The sequence below is a fragment of the Salvelinus fontinalis genome, chromosome 26 (assembly GCF_029448725.1).
Source record: "Salvelinus fontinalis isolate EN_2023a chromosome 26, ASM2944872v1, whole genome shotgun sequence".
Lineage (NCBI taxonomy): Eukaryota > Metazoa > Chordata > Actinopteri > Salmoniformes > Salmonidae > Salvelinus > Salvelinus fontinalis.
The window spans coordinates 10,365,145-10,383,559 of NC_074690.1; the positions used below are offsets into that span (position 1 = coordinate 10,365,145).

At 42.7% G+C, this 18,415-nt stretch overlaps 1 protein-coding gene across 3 annotated transcripts in view; it reads right to left on the reverse strand.

Annotated features, from left to right (window-relative positions):
- The window catches only part of LOC129823634 (adenylate cyclase type 1-like), a 71,038-nt gene that overhangs the window by 36,766 nt on the left and 15,857 nt on the right, over positions 1–18,415 (reverse strand). For all 3 annotated transcript variants that reach the window (XM_055882491.1, XM_055882490.1, XM_055882493.1), the window contains exons 4-5: positions 14,660–14,771; positions 574–701 (exon numbers count right to left, since the gene is read on the reverse strand). In XM_055882491.1, coding sequence (XP_055738466.1) covers positions 574–701; positions 14,660–14,771 — 240 coding nt within the window. The remainder of the gene's footprint in view (positions 1–573; positions 702–14,659; positions 14,772–18,415) is intronic.

The following is an 18,415-nucleotide window of genomic DNA, read 5'->3' on the forward strand; positions in this document are numbered from 1 at the left end:
TTATCTGTGCATAGTCACTTTACCCCTACCTACATGTAAAAATGACTTTGACTAACCTGTACCCCCGCACATTGATTCGGTACCCTCTGTATATACTGTAGCCTCATTGCTGTTCTTTTATTGTGTTATTTAGTTATTTATTTTTAATGATTTTTTACTTTATTTTATTTAGTAAATCTTTTCTGAACTCTATTTTCTTAAACCTGTATTATTGGTTAAGGGCTTGTAAGTCAGCATTTCACGGTAAGGTCTACTACGCCTGTTGTATTCTGCGCATGTGACAAATCAAATTTGATTTGATACAGCAATAAAAGGATATGTGATATGGTGTCCATCACAAATCAACAGGTGCCAACACTGGCCCTAACATCACGATGACTCATGTGGTTTATCAGGCAACCAGTACCATATACAAGTGACGTGTTTACCATGGGTGACCTACACAAACTGGAACATAACACCACATCAGTCCGGGACCTGGCCCAGAACAGGACGGCGTGGAGAGACAAATGTCCAAGGAGCTAGCAAAGATTAGTGAGAGAGTGAGTGTCCACCATAAACATATAGACTCACGTGATGGTGTCAATCATGTCCAGGCCCATCTCCACACAGCAGTGGGCATGGTCAGTCTTGGGCTGGGTCAGACCTGACACACAGTAGTAACAGTCTCCCAGGATCTTTATACGCCTACAATGGTTCTCCTGTCAATCAGAGAGGGGGGGTAGAGAGAGAGAGAGAAAGAGAGAGAGAGCTTTCTGATATTCAGAGCAATATTGAGACAGATAGACTGACACAGACAGTGTGGGGGAACTAGACACATAAAGTGCATTTAATTTCTAAATGGTAAAACAGATATGTATGAAAACACCCTCAAATAAAAAGGTGACATTCTGTACTGTGACCTCGTATAAAACATTCAATCTCAAATCCCTAATGCTGAAGTATAGAGCCAAATAAAAAAGCTTTAGCTTCACTGTCCAAATAAATACGTAGGGAAGTGTATATACACATAAATATCACATACACTTTCCAATATTCAGAGCAGTATGTCAGACCAACAATGTTAGATTGCAGCGAGGGATTGCTGACAAGATTGCCTTGTGCTTTCTACCTCATATTCAAACCCTCTCTATCCAATATCCATTCAGGGCACATATTTTAACATCAAGAAACTCCGCCCATCGGAATTAGGTCTTGTGCATTCCTACATGCAGTAATGTGCAAATTCTCTATAACATACGGTATGTAACAGTTTTCCTTCCATCCCTCTCCTTGCCCCAGCCTGGGTTTGAACCAGGGACTCTCTGAACACATCAGCAACTGCCTCCCATAACGCAGCGTTGCCTATCGCTCCACTAAAGTCACAACCCTTGCAAAGCAAGGGACACAGCTACTTCAAGCTCCCAGAACGAGTGACGTCACTGGTTGAACCGCTACTAGCACGCACCTGTAACGGTTTTCCTCCTCCTCTTCATCCGAAGAGGAGGAGCAGGGATTGAACCAAAATGCAGCGTCGTGATATGACATGATTTATTTAAGTAAAGACGAAAAAACACGAAAACACTTTAACAAACTACAAAACAACAAACGACGTAGATGCACCTGAACATAAGAACTTAAATGACACGAAGAACGCATGAAACAGGAACAGACTACATAAACCGAACGAACGAACAAAACAAACAAACAAACAAACAAACAAACAAACAAACAAACAAACAAACAAACAAACAAACAAACAAACAAACAAACAAACCCGAAAACAGTCCCGTGTGGCGTAACATACACAGACACTGACACAGGAGACAACCACCCACAACAAACAGTGTGAAAACACCTACCTTAATATGGCTCTCAATCAGAGGAAAGGAAAACCACCTGCCTCTAATTGAGAGCCATATCAGGTACCCATTAAACCAACATAGAAACACAAAACATAGACTGCCCACCCAAACTCACGTCCTGACCAACTAACACATACAAAACTAACAGAAAACAGGTCAGGAACGTGACAGCACCGCTGACTAGCTAGCCATTTCACACCATTTACACATATGCTGTAGGCTACTATAGGCTACAGCTGTACACACTAATGTGAACTTTGCAAGATGTACTGTACAGTAAAAATCCAACTTAAAAAAGGAAATGTGCCTAAGTGCAGAAGCATAACGGTCCCTACTCCATCATATCATCGGATCAGTGTTGTAGAAGTGTGTAGATGTGTGGCCCGGGGTGGTATAGCCGTCTAAGCAGCTTCCTGTGGAGCATGTGTACCACTGCCAGCCGAGGTCCAAATCCAGCCCACTGCTCTTTCAGCACTCTCTCTCCATCAAATAAGCATACAAAACACAACAACAATAAATAAGTGTGAACGTCCATGAAGTGAGTACCGCTGCCTGGCGTGATGTGAAGCTCTGCTCTGGGATGAAAGGAGCTGTGGAATTGTAGCCCATCGTTAGGGATCTGTGAGCCACAGAGTTCACAGTGAGCTATGGGTTGGTGGGCTGAGCTGCTAGGGGGTGATAACAACACCCGGCTCCCATTGTTACTAAAAAAAATTGTTACTTCATGAGCAGAGCATGTGAACTGAAAGACTCATAGCTTCGCGGTGTGCGTAATAGATGCTCTATTTTAACGTGCAAGTCCATTGGTGTTGAGAGAGAGCTTGTTAGCATCATAAAATACAGTTTCCTTCACATTATTTTACATACAGGCTACACTCGCTTTGTTATTGCTCAATAGTACTGAGGGCATATTTCTTTCAAGTCAGATATATATTTATTAAGATATTGTCTTAAATTAAAAATATATATTATAATAATTTTAAAGGAAATTCTGTCTTTTGATATGAGCTTAAATGCCATGGTGAATGATAACAATAATAAGGGGACAAATCTGATTCGTCTTACACTGTTAAAATGAACTGATTTGTAACACCAAAAATAGTGGCAACTGAGCATCCACCAACGCGAAGGAGTCGAAACCTTAACTTTCTGGAGTATTAAAACACATCATCCTGAGATGTTTTGAAACATCATATGGTGTGTGGTAACACCACTTAAAACCTCTACAGGATCGGTGGGTCCTCCGCGGGACGTAGGCTAATGTGATTAGCATGAGGTTGTAAGTAACAACAAAATTTCCCAGGACATAGACATATCTGATATTGGCAGAAAGCTTAAATTCTTGTTAATCTAACTGCACTGTCCAATTTACAGTAGCTATTACAGTGAAATAATACTATGCTATTGTTTGAGGAGAGTGCAAAGTTATGAACTTGAAAATGTATTAATAAACCAATTAAGCACATTTGGGCAGTCTTGACAAAACATTTTGAACAGAAACGCAATGGTTCATTGGATCAGTCTAAAACTTTGCACATACACTGCTCCCATCTAGTGGCCAAAATCGAAATTGCGCCTGGGCTGGAATAATATATTATGGCATTTTTCTTGCATTTCAAAGATGATGGTACAAAAAAAATAGAAAAGTAGTGTTATTTAACATTTCCACAAACGTCAAAGTGTTTCCTTTCAAATGGTATCAACAATATACATACCCAAATCTATCTGCCTGTAGCAAGGATATGTCATTTTAGGCGAAAATTGAAAAAAAGGGCCGGATCCTTAAGAGGTTTAAATAAAGTGTTCCACACCTTGCCTGGGACTGGGAACAGTACCGGAAATGGTTGAAAACACTATTTTGGTGTTTCGAGTTCTGTTTAATGCAGAATTAGATACCTTCTTCTACGGTGTCGTTTCCTCTCTCTATATCTCCTAAACACTATTATGCTGTTTCAAATCCGATCTAGTGGAGAATTAGGTCACTTGTTCTGGTGTATTTTCATGTTTAACATTGTGTACAGTGCATCCGTAAAGGATTCAGAACCCTTCACTTTTTCCACATTTTGTTACATTACAACCTTATTCTAAAATGGATTAAATTATTTAATTTCCTCAGCTATCTACAAACCATACCCCATAATGACAAAGGAAAAATGGTTTTAAGGAAAAAAATACCTTATTTACATAAATAATTCAGGCCCTTTGCTATGAGACTCGAAATTGAGCTCAGTTGCATCCTGTTTCCATTGATCATCCTTGAGATGTTTCTACAATGTGACTGGAATCCACCTGTGGTAAATTCAACTGATTGGATATGATTTGGAAAGGCACACATCTGTCTATATAAGGTCCAACAGTTGGCAGTGCATGTCAGAGCAAAAACCAAGCCATGAGGTCGAAGGAATTATCTTTAGAGTTCCGAGACAGGATTGTGTCAGGGAACAGATCTGGGGAAGGGCACCAAAACATTGCTGCAGCATTGAATGCCCCAAGAACACACTGGCCTCCATCATTCTTAAATGGAAAAAGTTTGAAATCTCCAAGACTCTTCCTAGAGCTGGCCGCCCAGCCAAACTGAGCAATCCGGGGCGAAGGGCTTTGGTCAGGGAGGTGACCAAGAACCCGATGGTCACTATTGCAGAGCTCCAGTTCCTCTGTGGAGATGGGAGAAACTATTTGAGAAACCCTGGGAGATGTATGTCTATCTCAGGTCTCTGCTCCCCACACTCTCCCCTTACTGGGTCTCCTGATTGAGGAGACTCTCTCACTTCTCTTTTTTTCCTGATGTGTCTTTCACAAAGGATCTGTTTAATGAGGTTGATGGGGACAGATATTTTTGGAGCACCGCAAAAGCTCCAGAGTTCCTCTGTGGAGATGGGAGAACCTTCCAGTAAGCCAACCAACTCTGCAGCACTCCACCAATCAGGCCTTTATGGTAGCCACTCCTCAGTAAAAGGCACATGACAGCCCGCTTGGAGTTTGCCTGAAAGCACCTAAAAACTCTCAGACCATGAGAAACAAGATTCTCAGGCCTGATGAAACCAAGATTGAACTATTTGGCCACAATACGAAGCGTCATGTCTGGAGGAAACCTGGCACCATCCCTACTGTGAAGCATGGTGGTGGCAGCATCATGCTGTGGGGATGTTTTTCAGCAGTTGGAACTGGGAAACTAGTCAGGATCGAGGGAAAGATTAACAGAGCAAAGTACAGAGAGATCCTTGATGAAAACCTGCTCCAGAGTGCTCAGGACCTCAGACTGGGGCGAAGTTTCACCTTCCAACAGGACAACGACCTTAAGCACACAGCCAAGACAACGCAGGAGTGGCTTCGGGACAAGTTTCCTTGAGAGGCCCAGCCAAAGCCCGGACTTGAACCTGATAGAATATCTCTGGAGAGACCTGAAAATAGCTGTGCAGTGACGCTCCCCATCCAACCTGACAGAGTTTGAGAGGATCTGCAGAGAAGAATGGGAGAAACTTCCCAAATACAGGCGTGCCAAGCTTGTAGCGTCATACCCAAAAAGATGCAAGGCTGTAATCACTGCCAAAGGTGATTCAACAAACAATTGAGGAAAGGGTCTGAATACTTATCGAAATACAAGTTTTTTTAATTTTTATAAATTTGCAAAAAAATCGTAAAACCTGTTTTGCATTGTCATTATGTGGTATTGTGTGTAGATTGATGAGAAAAAACAAACAATTGAATCAATTTTGGAATAAGGCTGTAACGTAACAAAATGTGGAGAAAGTGAAGGCGTCTGAATACTTTCCGAATGCACTGTATATGATAACCTTCCAGTTTAACCCATTTTTGGCAGGCATAGTTGAGCACAGTGGTCAATCTACCAGCGGTAACTAGAGGCTATATAGCAAGCACTGCAGGATACTTAAGTTTAAAAAATAATTGAAATGACTTGCATTCATTTTTTGTAAATATACATACAGTACCAGTCAAAAGTTCGGACACACCTACTCATTCCAGGGTTTTTCTTTATTTTTACTATTTTCCACATTGTAAAATAATAGTGAAGACATCAAACCTACAGTTGAAGTCGGAAATTTTCAAACACTTAGGTTGGAGGCAATAATACTTGTTTTTCAACCATTCCACAACTTTCTTCTCCACAACAAACTATAGCTTTGGCAAGTCGGTTAGGACATCTACTTTGTGCATGATACAAGTAATTTTTCCAACAATTGTTTTCAGACAGATTATTTCACTTATAATTCACTGTATCACAATTCCAGTGGGCCAGAAGTTTACATACACTAAGTTGATTGTGCCTTTAAACAGCTTGGAAAATTCCAGAAAATTATGTTATGGCTTTAGGGGCTTCTGATAGGCTAATTGACATAATTTGAGTCAATTGGAGGTGAACCTGTGGATGTATTTCAAGGCCTACCTTCAAACTCAGTGCCTCTGATTGATATCATGGGGGAAAAGAAATCAGCCAAGACCTCCAAAAAAATGATTTAGACCTCCACAAGTCTGGTTCATCCTTGGGAGCAATTTCCAAACGCCTGAAGGTACCACGTTCATCGGTACAAACAATAGTACGCAAGTATAAACACCATGGGACCACGCAGCCGTCATAGCGCTCAGGAAGAGACTAGAGATGAACGGACTTTGGTGCAAAAAATGTGAATCAATCCCAGAACAATGGCAAAGGACCTTGTGAAGATGCTGGAGGAAACAGGTACAAAAGTATCTATATCCACAGTAAAACGAGTCCTATATCGACACAACCTGAAAGGCCGCTCAGCAAGGAAGAAGCCACTGCTCCAAAACCACTATAAAAAAAGCCAGACTACGGATTGCAACTGCACATAGGGACTAAGATCGTACTTTTTGGAGAAATGTCCTCTGGTCTGATGAAACAAAAATAGAACTGTTTGGCCATAATGACCATTATTATGTTTGGAGGAAAAAGGGGGAGGCTTGCAAGCCGAAGAACACCATCCTAACCGTGAAGAACAGGGGTGGCAGCATCAGGTTTGTGGGGGTGCTTTGTTGCAGGAGGACTGGTGCACTTCACAAAATAGATGGTATCAGGTGGATGGAAAATTATGTGGATATATTGAAGCAACATCTCAAGACATCAGTCAGGAAGTTAAAGCTTGATCGCAAATGGGTCTTCCAAATGGACAAGCATACTTCTAAAGTTGTGGCAAAGTGGCTTAAGGACAACAAAGTCAAGGTATTGGAGTGGCCATCACAAAGCCCTGACCTCAATCCTATAGAAAATGTGTGGGCAGAACTGAAAAAGCATGTGCGGGCAAGGAGGCCTACAAACCTGACTCAGTTACACCAGCTCTGTCAGAAGGAATGGGCCAAAATTCACCCAACTTATTGTGGGAAGCTTGTGGAAGGCTACCTGAAATGTTTGACCCAAGTTAAACAATTTAAAGGCAATGCTACCAAATACTAATTGAGTGTATGTAAACTTCTGACCCACTGGGAATGTGATGAAATAAATAAAAGCTGAAATAAATCATTCTATTATTCTGACATTTCACATTCTTAAAATAAAGTGGTGATCCTAACTTACCTAATACAGGGAATTTTACATTTTAAATGTCAGGAATTGTGAAAAACTGAGTTTAAATGTATTTGGCTAAGGTGTATGTAAACTTCCGACTTCAACTGTATGAAATAACACATATGGAATCATGTAGTAAGCAAAAAAGTCCCGCTTCCACCTGTCCCACTTTCACTTTTTCTCTGTCTCCTCCTGTTTCTAATCTGTCTAAAAATAAACATTAAAAAAAGGTGGAATTCCAGAAAAGATATTCTCCATAGGCCCTAATCATCCACCATCATTTCAGCTATAAACCATTTCTATTTCTTATATTTTTTATTTATTTATTATTATTATTATTTATTATTTTCTATCCCATTTTCTCCCCAATTTTCGTGGTATCCAATCGCTAGTAATTACTATCTTGTCTCATCGCTACATCTCCCGTACGGGCTCGGGAGAGACGAAGGTCGAAAGCCATGCGTCCTCCGAAGCACAACCCAACCAAGCCGCACTGCTTCTTAACACAGCGCGCCTCCAACCCGGAAGCCAGCCGCACCAATGTGTCGGAGGAAACACCGTGTACCTGGCCTCCTTGGTTAGCGCGCACTGCGCCCGGCCCGCCACAGGAGTCGCTGGAGCGCGATGAGACAAGGATATCCCTACCGGCCAAACCCTCCCTAACCCGGACGACGCTATGCCAATTGTGCGTCGCCCCACGGACCTCCCGGTCGCGGCCGGCTGCGACAGAGCCTGGGCGCGAACCCAGAGACTCTGGTGGCGCAGTTAGCACTGCGATACAGTGCCCTAGACCACTGCGCCACCCGGGAGGCCCGACCATTTCTATTTCTTAACAATTTGATGAGATTACCGTAACATTTTTTTTATTAATAAATACAATGCCAGGAAAATCTATGACCTAGCTATGTAAACACAAGCCAATGAGATAGGTGACACCTAATTTCTAATAAGACAGTAGTGTTGATTGAACAATCGAACCACATATAGAACAAATAAAAACTCACTCAAACTTACATCATCAACCCTCCAAAGCCCAAAGGTAATCTCGGCTAACTACTCAGACACAGTCAGGTAGAATGAACACCGTAAATCAAATAATAAAGAGTGGAACACATAATGAAAGTTCTGAAACTTCAGAGGAGAGCTAGAGTATTGGGTTCTGTTTGAGTTCTCTAGCTATTTCACTAGTTCTTTATAGCTGTGTGAATGCACAAATAACAGAAGTTATACATTTTCATCAGGACTTGGGAGACTCCCCTTCACTTCCTTTGTTCCTTCGGGCTCCTACTCACACAGCCATTTCAAATAGACAGCTTAAGCAATTACGCTGTGCCAAAGGAGCAAGCCACAGAGTTAAGCCACCTGCGTGAAGAACGTAGGCTATTCACTAACAGGTCTACGTTCCAAATGGCACCCCGTTCCCTTCAGAGTGCATAACATAGAGAATAGGCAGCCATTTGGGATTTAGCTTTAAAAAGAAAATAAATAATTAGTTTTCTTTAAGTGTAACACTCCAAGGTGCTACTGTGTCTGCTAGCACTGGTTTAACTGGGGGGAGACATCATCTTACTGTACAACAGGAGAGGTACTGTACTACTAGACCAAGCCACCTACAAGGCCAAATCCATTAATATGATCCCTGAGTGTTCAAACTACTGGAAAGACAGAGATCACATATATGTCCAAAATGAACTCCCTCTGTTAAAAGGAGAGGCGCAACTAGGCTCCCTGCTAGTGAGTATTTATGAACGTACTCCACTATATAAACACCTAAACTCTATCTTTTTAATATAAACAAATGTGAGCAAGCAGGGATGAAACGAGGGTGAAACCAGGGTGAGACATCCATGGTGTGGGTTAAGACAGTGAGGCTATAACAGATGGTGGGTTGTACACTAGAGTCTGGCTATAGTGAGGCTATAATAAGTAGATATAGTCTGGAGTTGTGGATACGTGAGGGAGAGGAAAGCCCTGGTGCTTAGAAAGCCTCCCCTCCTCTCAGTCCTCTCTCTGTGCTGTGCTGCGTCTCTTCTCCTGTCCCTGTGTTAGTTCATCTGATCTGCCCAGTGAGCTAGGGCTTAGGAGGCTGATTCAGACCCAAGCCATGCAGGATTACTCTGGCCCTGTCACGTTACCATACCACCCATGCGCAAACTGTATGGCCATGATGTGAGAGAGAGAGAGAGAGAGAGAGAGAGAGAGAGAGAGAGAGAGAGAGAGAGAGAGAGAGAGAGAGAGAGAGAGAGAGAGAGAGAGAGAGAGAGAGAGAGAGAGAGAAAGAGAGAGAGAGAGAGAGATTATATTAAGCAAAACAGACAGCACCATTTTCTTGTTTTTTAAATTTACAGATAGCCAGGGGCACACTTCAACACTCAGACATCATTTACAAATGATGCATGTGTGTTTAGTGAGTCTGCCAGATCAGAAGCAGTAGGGATGACGAGGTATGTTCTCTTGATAAGTGCATGAATTGGACCATTTTCCTGTTCTGCTAAGCATTCAAAATGTAACTAGTACTTTTGGGTGTCAGGGAAAGTACATTATTTTGTTTAGGAATGTAGTGAAGTAAAAGTAAAAGTTGTCAAAAATATAAATAGTAAAGTACAAATACCCCCTAAAAACTACTTAAGTAGTGCTTTAAAGTATTTTTACTTAAGTACTTTACACCACTGCCTAAACGTTGTGTGTTCCGTCCGTCGTCAAGGTGACTGGGTGTAGTAGAGAATGTCATCCAGACAAGACGGCCTGACCATGGCTCTAGCACATCAATATTGTGTTATGTTAAGGTCTGTCATTGTATCAAATCAAAACAAATTGTATTTCTCACATGCTTTGTAAACAACGGATATAGACTAAAAGTGAAACGTTTCGTTACAGGCCCTTTCCAGCAATTCAGAGGGAAAAAAAGATAAATAATTGAAGAATTGAAAAATAGTAACACAAGCAATAAATACACAATGAGTAACAATAACGTGGCTATATACACGGGGTACCAGTACTGTGTTGATGTGCAGGGATTTGAGGTAATTGAGGTAGATAGTTGTAATAGTTGTACGCGGCCACGCAGTCTTGGGAGAACAGGGATTACAAAACAGGACTAAGCACGCACCTCTGAGGGCCCAGCGTGGTGGATATGTTGCTGCCGACCCTCACCACATGGGGTGGCCTATCAGGAAGTGCAGGATCCAGTTGCAGAGGGGGGGGGGTGTTTAATCCCAGGATCCTTAGTTTAGTGATGAGCTTTGAGGACACTACGGTGATGAACGCTGAGCTGTAATCAATAAACAGCATTCTAATGTAGGTGTTCCTTTTGTCCAGGTGGGAAAGGGCAGTGTGGAGAGCAATAGAGCTTGCATCATCTGTGGATCTGTTGGGGTGGTATGCGAATAGGAGTGGGGTCCAGGGTGTCTGGGATGATGCTGTTGATGTGAGCCATGACCAGTCTTTCAAAGCATTTCATGGCTACAGATGTGAGTGCTACGTGGTGATATTCATTTAGACAGGTTGCCTTGGCACTCTTGGGCACAGGGACTATGGTATCAACTAAAAGGCGTATGACGTATGCGTCAGTCCCTTCCCAAAAGACGTTATGGGACATGGGATTTCTGTGCTCAGCTGTGTCCATTGGCTTCTCTGACACTCATTTACACAAGGATGATGATCTGTGTGTTTGTGTGTGTGTGTGTGTGTGTGTGTGTGTGTGTGTGTGTGTGTGTGTGTGTGTGTGTGTGTGTGTGTGTGTGTGTGTGTGTGCGTGCGTGCGTGCGTGCGTGCGTGCGTGCGTGCGTGCGTGCGTGCGTGCGTGCGTGCTGGAGCCAAAACGGAGCTCTGACTTGTTGAAATAATCAAACAGGACATAAGAAGAAATATCAAAGAGTCCGATTACAAATGGAAGCCCACAAATAAGTACAGGGAACAGAGGGATAGGAACATGAAATATAACAGGGGCATGAAATATACAGTTCAGGGAAGCAGGCTGCTGTGTGTCAATTAAACAGACCAGAAACAAGGAGCTGGTCTAAGAGCTGAGATGCAAAGTGGCGTTGAGAGGAGATTGGAAGAGAGAAAGAAGAGAGAGGGGGATAAGAAAGCTCTGTGTAAACTCTACCATGGAAACTGAAAAATCACACATGCACATGCACACACCCAGAGCCAGAGTCATTAAAAGTTATTGCATAATAATGCTTTATAAATCAGCAGAGTATCTCTCTCTGCACAGAGACTATTGATTCCGGTGCTTGGTAGACAGAGAGAAACCGAGAGAAACATTGTTTAAACAGTACTAGAGGAAGAGAGGGATGAGTGGAATGTGTTTCTTCATCACATACTAATTGTCTTCGGCCAGAAGTTTTTCCTGTAACCACGTGACTGATTAGGAAAAGGCCCTAGTTATGGGCTATGATAGGGCCTGGAGTTTTTCCTGATCAGGTCACATGATTAAGGAAAAACAAAAGGCCCTATGGGTTACGAATGTGTTATGAAGTCCTCATTTAGGTTAGATGCCCTTTAAAGGTGCACTATGCAGAAAACGCTCCACCATTTCCTGGTTGCTAAAATTGTAATAGTTTGCCTAATTTCAGTTTATGTGACAAAACAAGCAAGTATAGTTTAGAGAATCATTGTACCATCTAAAAAAATATATTGTATTTTCAGCTGTTTGAAGCTGGTGTACAAAACCGAACGTAAAAGACTCAAAAACAAAACTTAAGAACGGGAGGCATAGAAATAGGGCACATAGAACAGATCTACTACTTCTTAGACTTGCTTTCAATGAGAAAGCAAGAGACAGATCTATAACTCACATTACTATGTACATTTGGTCGGGAAAAAGTTACATATTTCCGCTTTAAATAAAAGGGATAACCGATAGTTTAAGATGGAAGGGTTTAACCAAATCAACAGTAATGTTCTTTTTGTCCTTTTAATTTTGACACAAACACAGAGCAACATAAATACACCCTAAGGCGCAGGGAGGGGAGTGATAGAGAGGCTGTGAGAGAAGCCAGCGTGAAACAGTCGGCACAGTTTACAAAGAAACAGACTGAAAGGGAAGTGGGATCAAACTCGTTTCTTACATGCCTAAAGTCAAATGTGATACCAAGTCATTGCTCATTTGCATTGTGCATGTCTTAGAGAGAGAGAGATGGGGGGTGGTGGGAAAGAAAGAAGCATGAGTAGTGGGTGAGAGGAGAGTAGAGGAGAGAAAGAAAGATATGAGTGGGAGAGAAAGAGAGGAGGAGTCGGTTTGAGGGAGGATAATTGGAGAGAGCGCTGTGTTCTTGGCCCACTTCCCCGGTGGAGAGACAACAAGTTCAACAGTTGGACAGGTGGTGTGGGGATGGTGTGGCGACCGGCAGGACTGACGAGCTGAGACTCTGCCCGGTGGACATGTGCCTTCGCCCGCTCCTCGTCTTTGACAGGGAGAGACAGTGTGTGTGTGTGTCTCAACTTGTGTGCTTGTGCGTGTGAGTGTGTGCAGCCTGTTGTGGCCAGGCAGAATGAATCACTTGCGGTGCCACTTATCACAGTGACTGGGACTATGGGTCAGGACACAGGGTGGAACCTCTGGTGAGGGAGTTAAAGTCTGGGGACAGTTGTCACTGTGATCTGTGGGGACACTGCCACTGGGGAGATAGGAGCGTGAAAATGTGACAGTTGTGACACAATACACATCAAGCTTATGGGAGATAGCTTAAAGCTTGATGTGAAATGTGGTTCTTGCATGTCAGCATCTACTATATACTGTATATAATCTCTCTTTCTCTCTCTCAGTTACTCTGACTTGTGAGGCATTAGGCTGTAGGACTGTATCTGTGCCGACAGGCTGGCCATGACCTTCTTATATGAATACTGTAGGCCAAGAGCATTGAAGGCATGGAAATATATACAATTGCGAATAATCACAAAATTACCAATGTCACAGATTCTAGAAATTCCAACTGAAAATTACACTGTACCATCATGACCGCCCTTCATCACCTTTAGACAAACTGCAGTCGTCTTGTCTGGTTTTGTTTTTAATTGCATGTAAACAAAGACTGAAAATAGCCGGGCCGATATGGCCAAGAAAATGTTCTATGAAAGCAGAAAAGGGTTGGGTGTAATCCTGTGGATTAAGGGATTGCACAGGCACATGTGCACAGTGTATATAATTGGTGCCAGATTACATGTAGTTAAGAGAGGTGGGAGGATGATCTGCTGGGTGTGTGTGGTTAGGGTTGGAGAGCTACGGGTGAGGGGTGAGGGGTGACGGGTGACGGATCCGACACCTCTAACTCCAACACAACACATATATGTTTCAGCCTAATATCAACATCTGGGATTCCCTGTAGAAGGGGAGGTGTGGGGTGAGGCTACTACAGCAATCATGCCTGTTGAATATACACTATAATGTTGTAATATATTAATTAACGATAACTGCAACAGCAAAACCCGGCAAAAATAGTACTAAAGTACTAAAATGTAAATGTTTTTGCCCAAAGCAAGACAAAAGTTGCACGGACTTTCGCGGCACCAACATAGCAAGAGAGTTGCTAAGAATGAAACACTATATATTGACAGAAGGAGCGTGCACATCTGTTTCCATTTAAACTGGATGGAAACATTGGGACAGATATAACTCATACCAGTCCGCTTACCCCTCCATTCAGATCATTCAAAACGATCACAAACGAGACATCTGGAATGGATTAAGAGTCCCGCCATCTCTTCCTCAGATGAGAGCATGTGTAATCATATTAAACATATGTGGCCCTGATGCCACTGATGACATTCTGGAAAGCTGGAATGACAGCTGTGAGAGCCAGTCAACCGTATCTCACATCCTTAAATGAAGATAAACACGATCCATATCGCTACGGGTCAAAACCAGACCCAAAGCCTATACAGACCAGGGAGCAAAAGGACAGTCCTCTGGTCAAAGACAAACTGAAAACATTGGGCAATTGTAGGTCAGAAGGGGATCAAAACTGTCTGTGACAAATAAACAGATAACATTTTTCTCAATGATGCACCAGCAATTACTAAAATGAATGTATCAAAGCAAAAATGACCAAAGTATATGACTTGGTATTCATACTTCAACAACAAGCACCAGGGTAGTATGTAGATGAGGATAAACTATGCTACAGTATAACAACTAAACAACCGATTACCCATGCTAGCATGTCTCGGAGCCAGCCTTTAGAATAGGGTGAGCATGAGGAAAAGTAGACCTACAGTAAGTGTCAAAAGTAGAAGCTTAAAGTGAGAACAGGAAAGATAATAGACTTACCGTGGCCAGCTCATCAAACTTCCCAAAGAGCTCATTGAGAAGTTTGACCAGCTCCTGGGCTGTGCACTGAGACGCCAGGCTGGTAAACCCCACAATGTCAGCAAACAGGATACTGGAAGAGAGTGAGAAGAGATGAGAGATTAGAAAAATGTGAGAAAGAGAGAGTTGGGGGTGAGGAGAAACATAGAAATACTAAAATACATTCCAAGATGACAGGTACAGCATAAGCTTCCTGATATAACAGTATCTCAGACGTGAGATGTTAGATCGTGCCAACAAGGGATAGAGATGAGCATCGGGTGCTAGGTCAGATTGTTGACGTGAGCATTGTCTCTTTTGATAATGTGTTTAGAATGAGATTGAACGGTGACAGCCAATGAGATGATCCATGTTCTGTTCCATTGCCTGACAGGCAGTGAAATCAAGCAGGACTCAGAATAGCAACATGGATTGTTCTTCCCTAGATCATTCTCATAGGGATCAAAGCAGAGCCATGCCGTGTTAGGAGTTAGACAGACAACATACACCTCCCTAAGTAGTTATTATCTGTTTTACCATTTAGAAATGAATGCACTTTATGTATCCAGTCCCCCCCATTTGAAGACGTCATTCACCTATAGTGTATTAAATGTAGTCAAAAGTTGAGTATTTGGTCCCATATTCCACTAATGACTACATCAAGCTACAAAATTGTTGGATGCATTTGCAGTTTGTTTTGGTTGTGTTTCGGATTATGTTCGGAATATATTTTTTCTTTAAAAAAAAAACTGTATTAAACAAAATCTCTTTCTCTGAGCAATTGTATTAGTATAAAATAATATAATTCAAACTTTTTTTTAGCATATAATATAGCTCAGTATAGGGCTGACCTACAGTATATGGCCAAAATATCGTATCACAAAATATTTCACATTTTTTTACATGACGGTATTGTAGGTTTTTTAATAAGTTCTAAATTTGCTTTACGAGTTGTGCATGACCCTAGGGTGGCAACACAACATAAGTGATTTCAATTTACACACTGCTACGTAGGGCTGCACGATGTGTGCAAAAGATCTAGGCCTTATTTTTGACCAAATATTACAATTGCGATGGCATTTCGACTGAGCCTGCAACGCTGCCGGCTTCATACCTAAGTGGAATCATTTATGCCATAAATGCCACATTATTTTTGAGTTTGCAATTTCACACAAAAGAATGGAGAAGCGTGCCTAATTATGACACGTGCATTTGTTTACTGTATGTCTGATGTCGAGACTTGACACATGTAAAATATGAAATACCTCCCAAATTAAATGTTGAACTGTTAAGGATTATATTTTGTAAAACGACAGGGGGGGGGGGGGGGGGGGGGGGGTTAATTTGAATTTCATGCTCATTTTATTATTTAAAAGTGGAACATGAATTGCATCATTGAAGTCACAAGTGCCCCAACGTTTTTTGATCCTCGCCATTCTCTGGAAGTCACGCTCCGAGTTTTGTCAGCAACACATGACAACAGAGAACCCTCTAAGCGAGTTGGTAGGGGCGAGGCGGTGGTTTAGGATTCACAATAGTGAGCAATCGGCATATGATCTAGTGGTCGAGTAACAACAACTGCGCTCCTTGAGTGACAAGGGGCGGGGCTTAGTGAGACAGCGGGAGAGAGATGACTCAAGTAGGGGAGTAAACTACAAAAACGGAGTGGTGCAATACATTTAACAAACCAAACATTGAAATACCATTATAGAAGGTAAAGTAAAAACCCAAACCGGTCTGTGCATATAAACTGCTATACAATAAACTACGGTATATTTTATTATGTATTTTTTAGGCCTACCATATTTTTTTCTCATCTTTATCAAGGGTGCCAATAATATATCCCAGATCAGCCGTATTCCCTCCAGCCCTGACCCCAATAAACAAATCATCCTATTAGAGCAATTACTGTGAGCAGATGTTATTAGCCCAGTGTTGAGTAATATCCTCCCCCAGCGCCCCAGCGCCAGGGCTCATGGGGCATTTAAGCCCTGGACCGAGCCTCTCAGACAGCGCTGTCTCCCAGTCTGTGTTGCACCCGCAAGACCGCATCACCAGGCCAGGCAGACATACTGTATTTGACTTCGCCATGTAATCCTCCATCATCTCACCCAGCCAGATCTCATCACATTCCAGGGGACATCTCTGCCATCTCCCTATTATACTAATGTGTGGTGGGGCAGAGTACTACTGTGACGGCCCAAAAAAACCTGCCAAAACACATTATGTTGTATTCAGTGTATAATGGACCAATAAACATTGTATTGTATCGTAATGTAGCCTAGCTTTTCTGAAGCAGCCAGGCGAGCCTAGCTCGTGATTGGAATGTAATCATGTTGTGTGTGAAAAGGCTTGCAAAGCAACTCAGAGGGGGTCAAGGCTAGAGGTGTGTGTGTGTGTGTGTGTGTGTGTGTGTGTGTGTGTGTGTGTGTGTGTGTGTGTGTGTGTGTGTGTGTGTGTGTGTGTGTGTGTGTGTGTGTGTGTGTGTGTGTGTGTGTGTGTGTGTGTGCGTGCGTGCGTGCGTGCGTGCGTGCGTGCGTGCGTGCGTGCGTGCGTGCGTGCGTGCGTGCGTGCGTGCGTGTGTGTGTGTGCGTGTGTGCGTGTGTGCGTGTGTGAGAGAGAGGAGCAGTTGTTGACGTCAAGGCTCTTGTAGAGACTGGTGGCGGTGGTAAAGAGCCTGCTTGATGAGATGGCGTGTGGGTCGCAGTGATAAAAGCCCCCCTGAGCAGAGGGTCAATTACTTCCTGGATGGATAATTCTGCTGATTCTCTGTGTGAGAGGACAGGGAGGCAGGCAGTGTTGTGACACACACACACACACAGAGACAGCACATCATCAACAGGTGTAAAGTCCCCAGAGGGCCGTGCTCTAGGAGATCTAGACCTGTCAAGCCAGACCAGAATGTGTCAGGTGGGATTCAGGAGATGGCTGTGAGGCAACCTGCCTGCCTGTCTGTCTGGGGTTACGCAACAATAGCAGACTGTCAGTAGGATTGGGCATGTTGCCAGTAATGTGGGACAATGGAGTCTGTCTGTCTGTGTGTCTGTGTGTGTGTGTGTGTGTGTGTGTGTGTGTGTGTGTGTGTGTGTGTGTGTGTGTGTGTGTGTGTGTGTGTGTGTGTGTGTGTGTGTGTGTGTGTGTGTGTGTGTGTGTGTGTGTGTGTGTGTGTGTGTGTGTGTGTGTGTTGTCCGTTGGTTTGAAGGCTGCAGGAAGTGGCAGATTTACAAAAATTGCCTCAGGTCTTACAAATCCTTCAGAAAGTATTCACACCCCTTGACTTCTTCCACATTTTGTTGTGTTACCACCTGAATTTGAAATGTATTAAATTGTGATATTTTTGGTCACTGGCCTACACACAATACCCCATATTGTCAAAGTGGAATTATATTTTTAGAAATGTTTACTAATTAATGAAAAATGAAAAGCTGAACTGTCTTGAGTCAGTAAGTCTTCAACCTCTTTGCTATGGCACTTTCAGAGCTGGGCAGGGAAAAGAAAAAGAAAGAAAGACAACACATTTCTGGAGTAGAAACACAGGTGCTGCTGATCCTACTGCCATGGTCATGGAGGCAGAGGATATGTCCTGTATATGTAGCCCATGTATCTGATGCTGTCTAGCGAATAGTATGGCATGACAGAATCAGATACACTGTTTTTTTTATTACTGTTACTGCATTGTTAGTACCCAAACGAGCTAAAGGCTCTGATGCATTGCTTTTCTAATTCTCTTCCCATCTA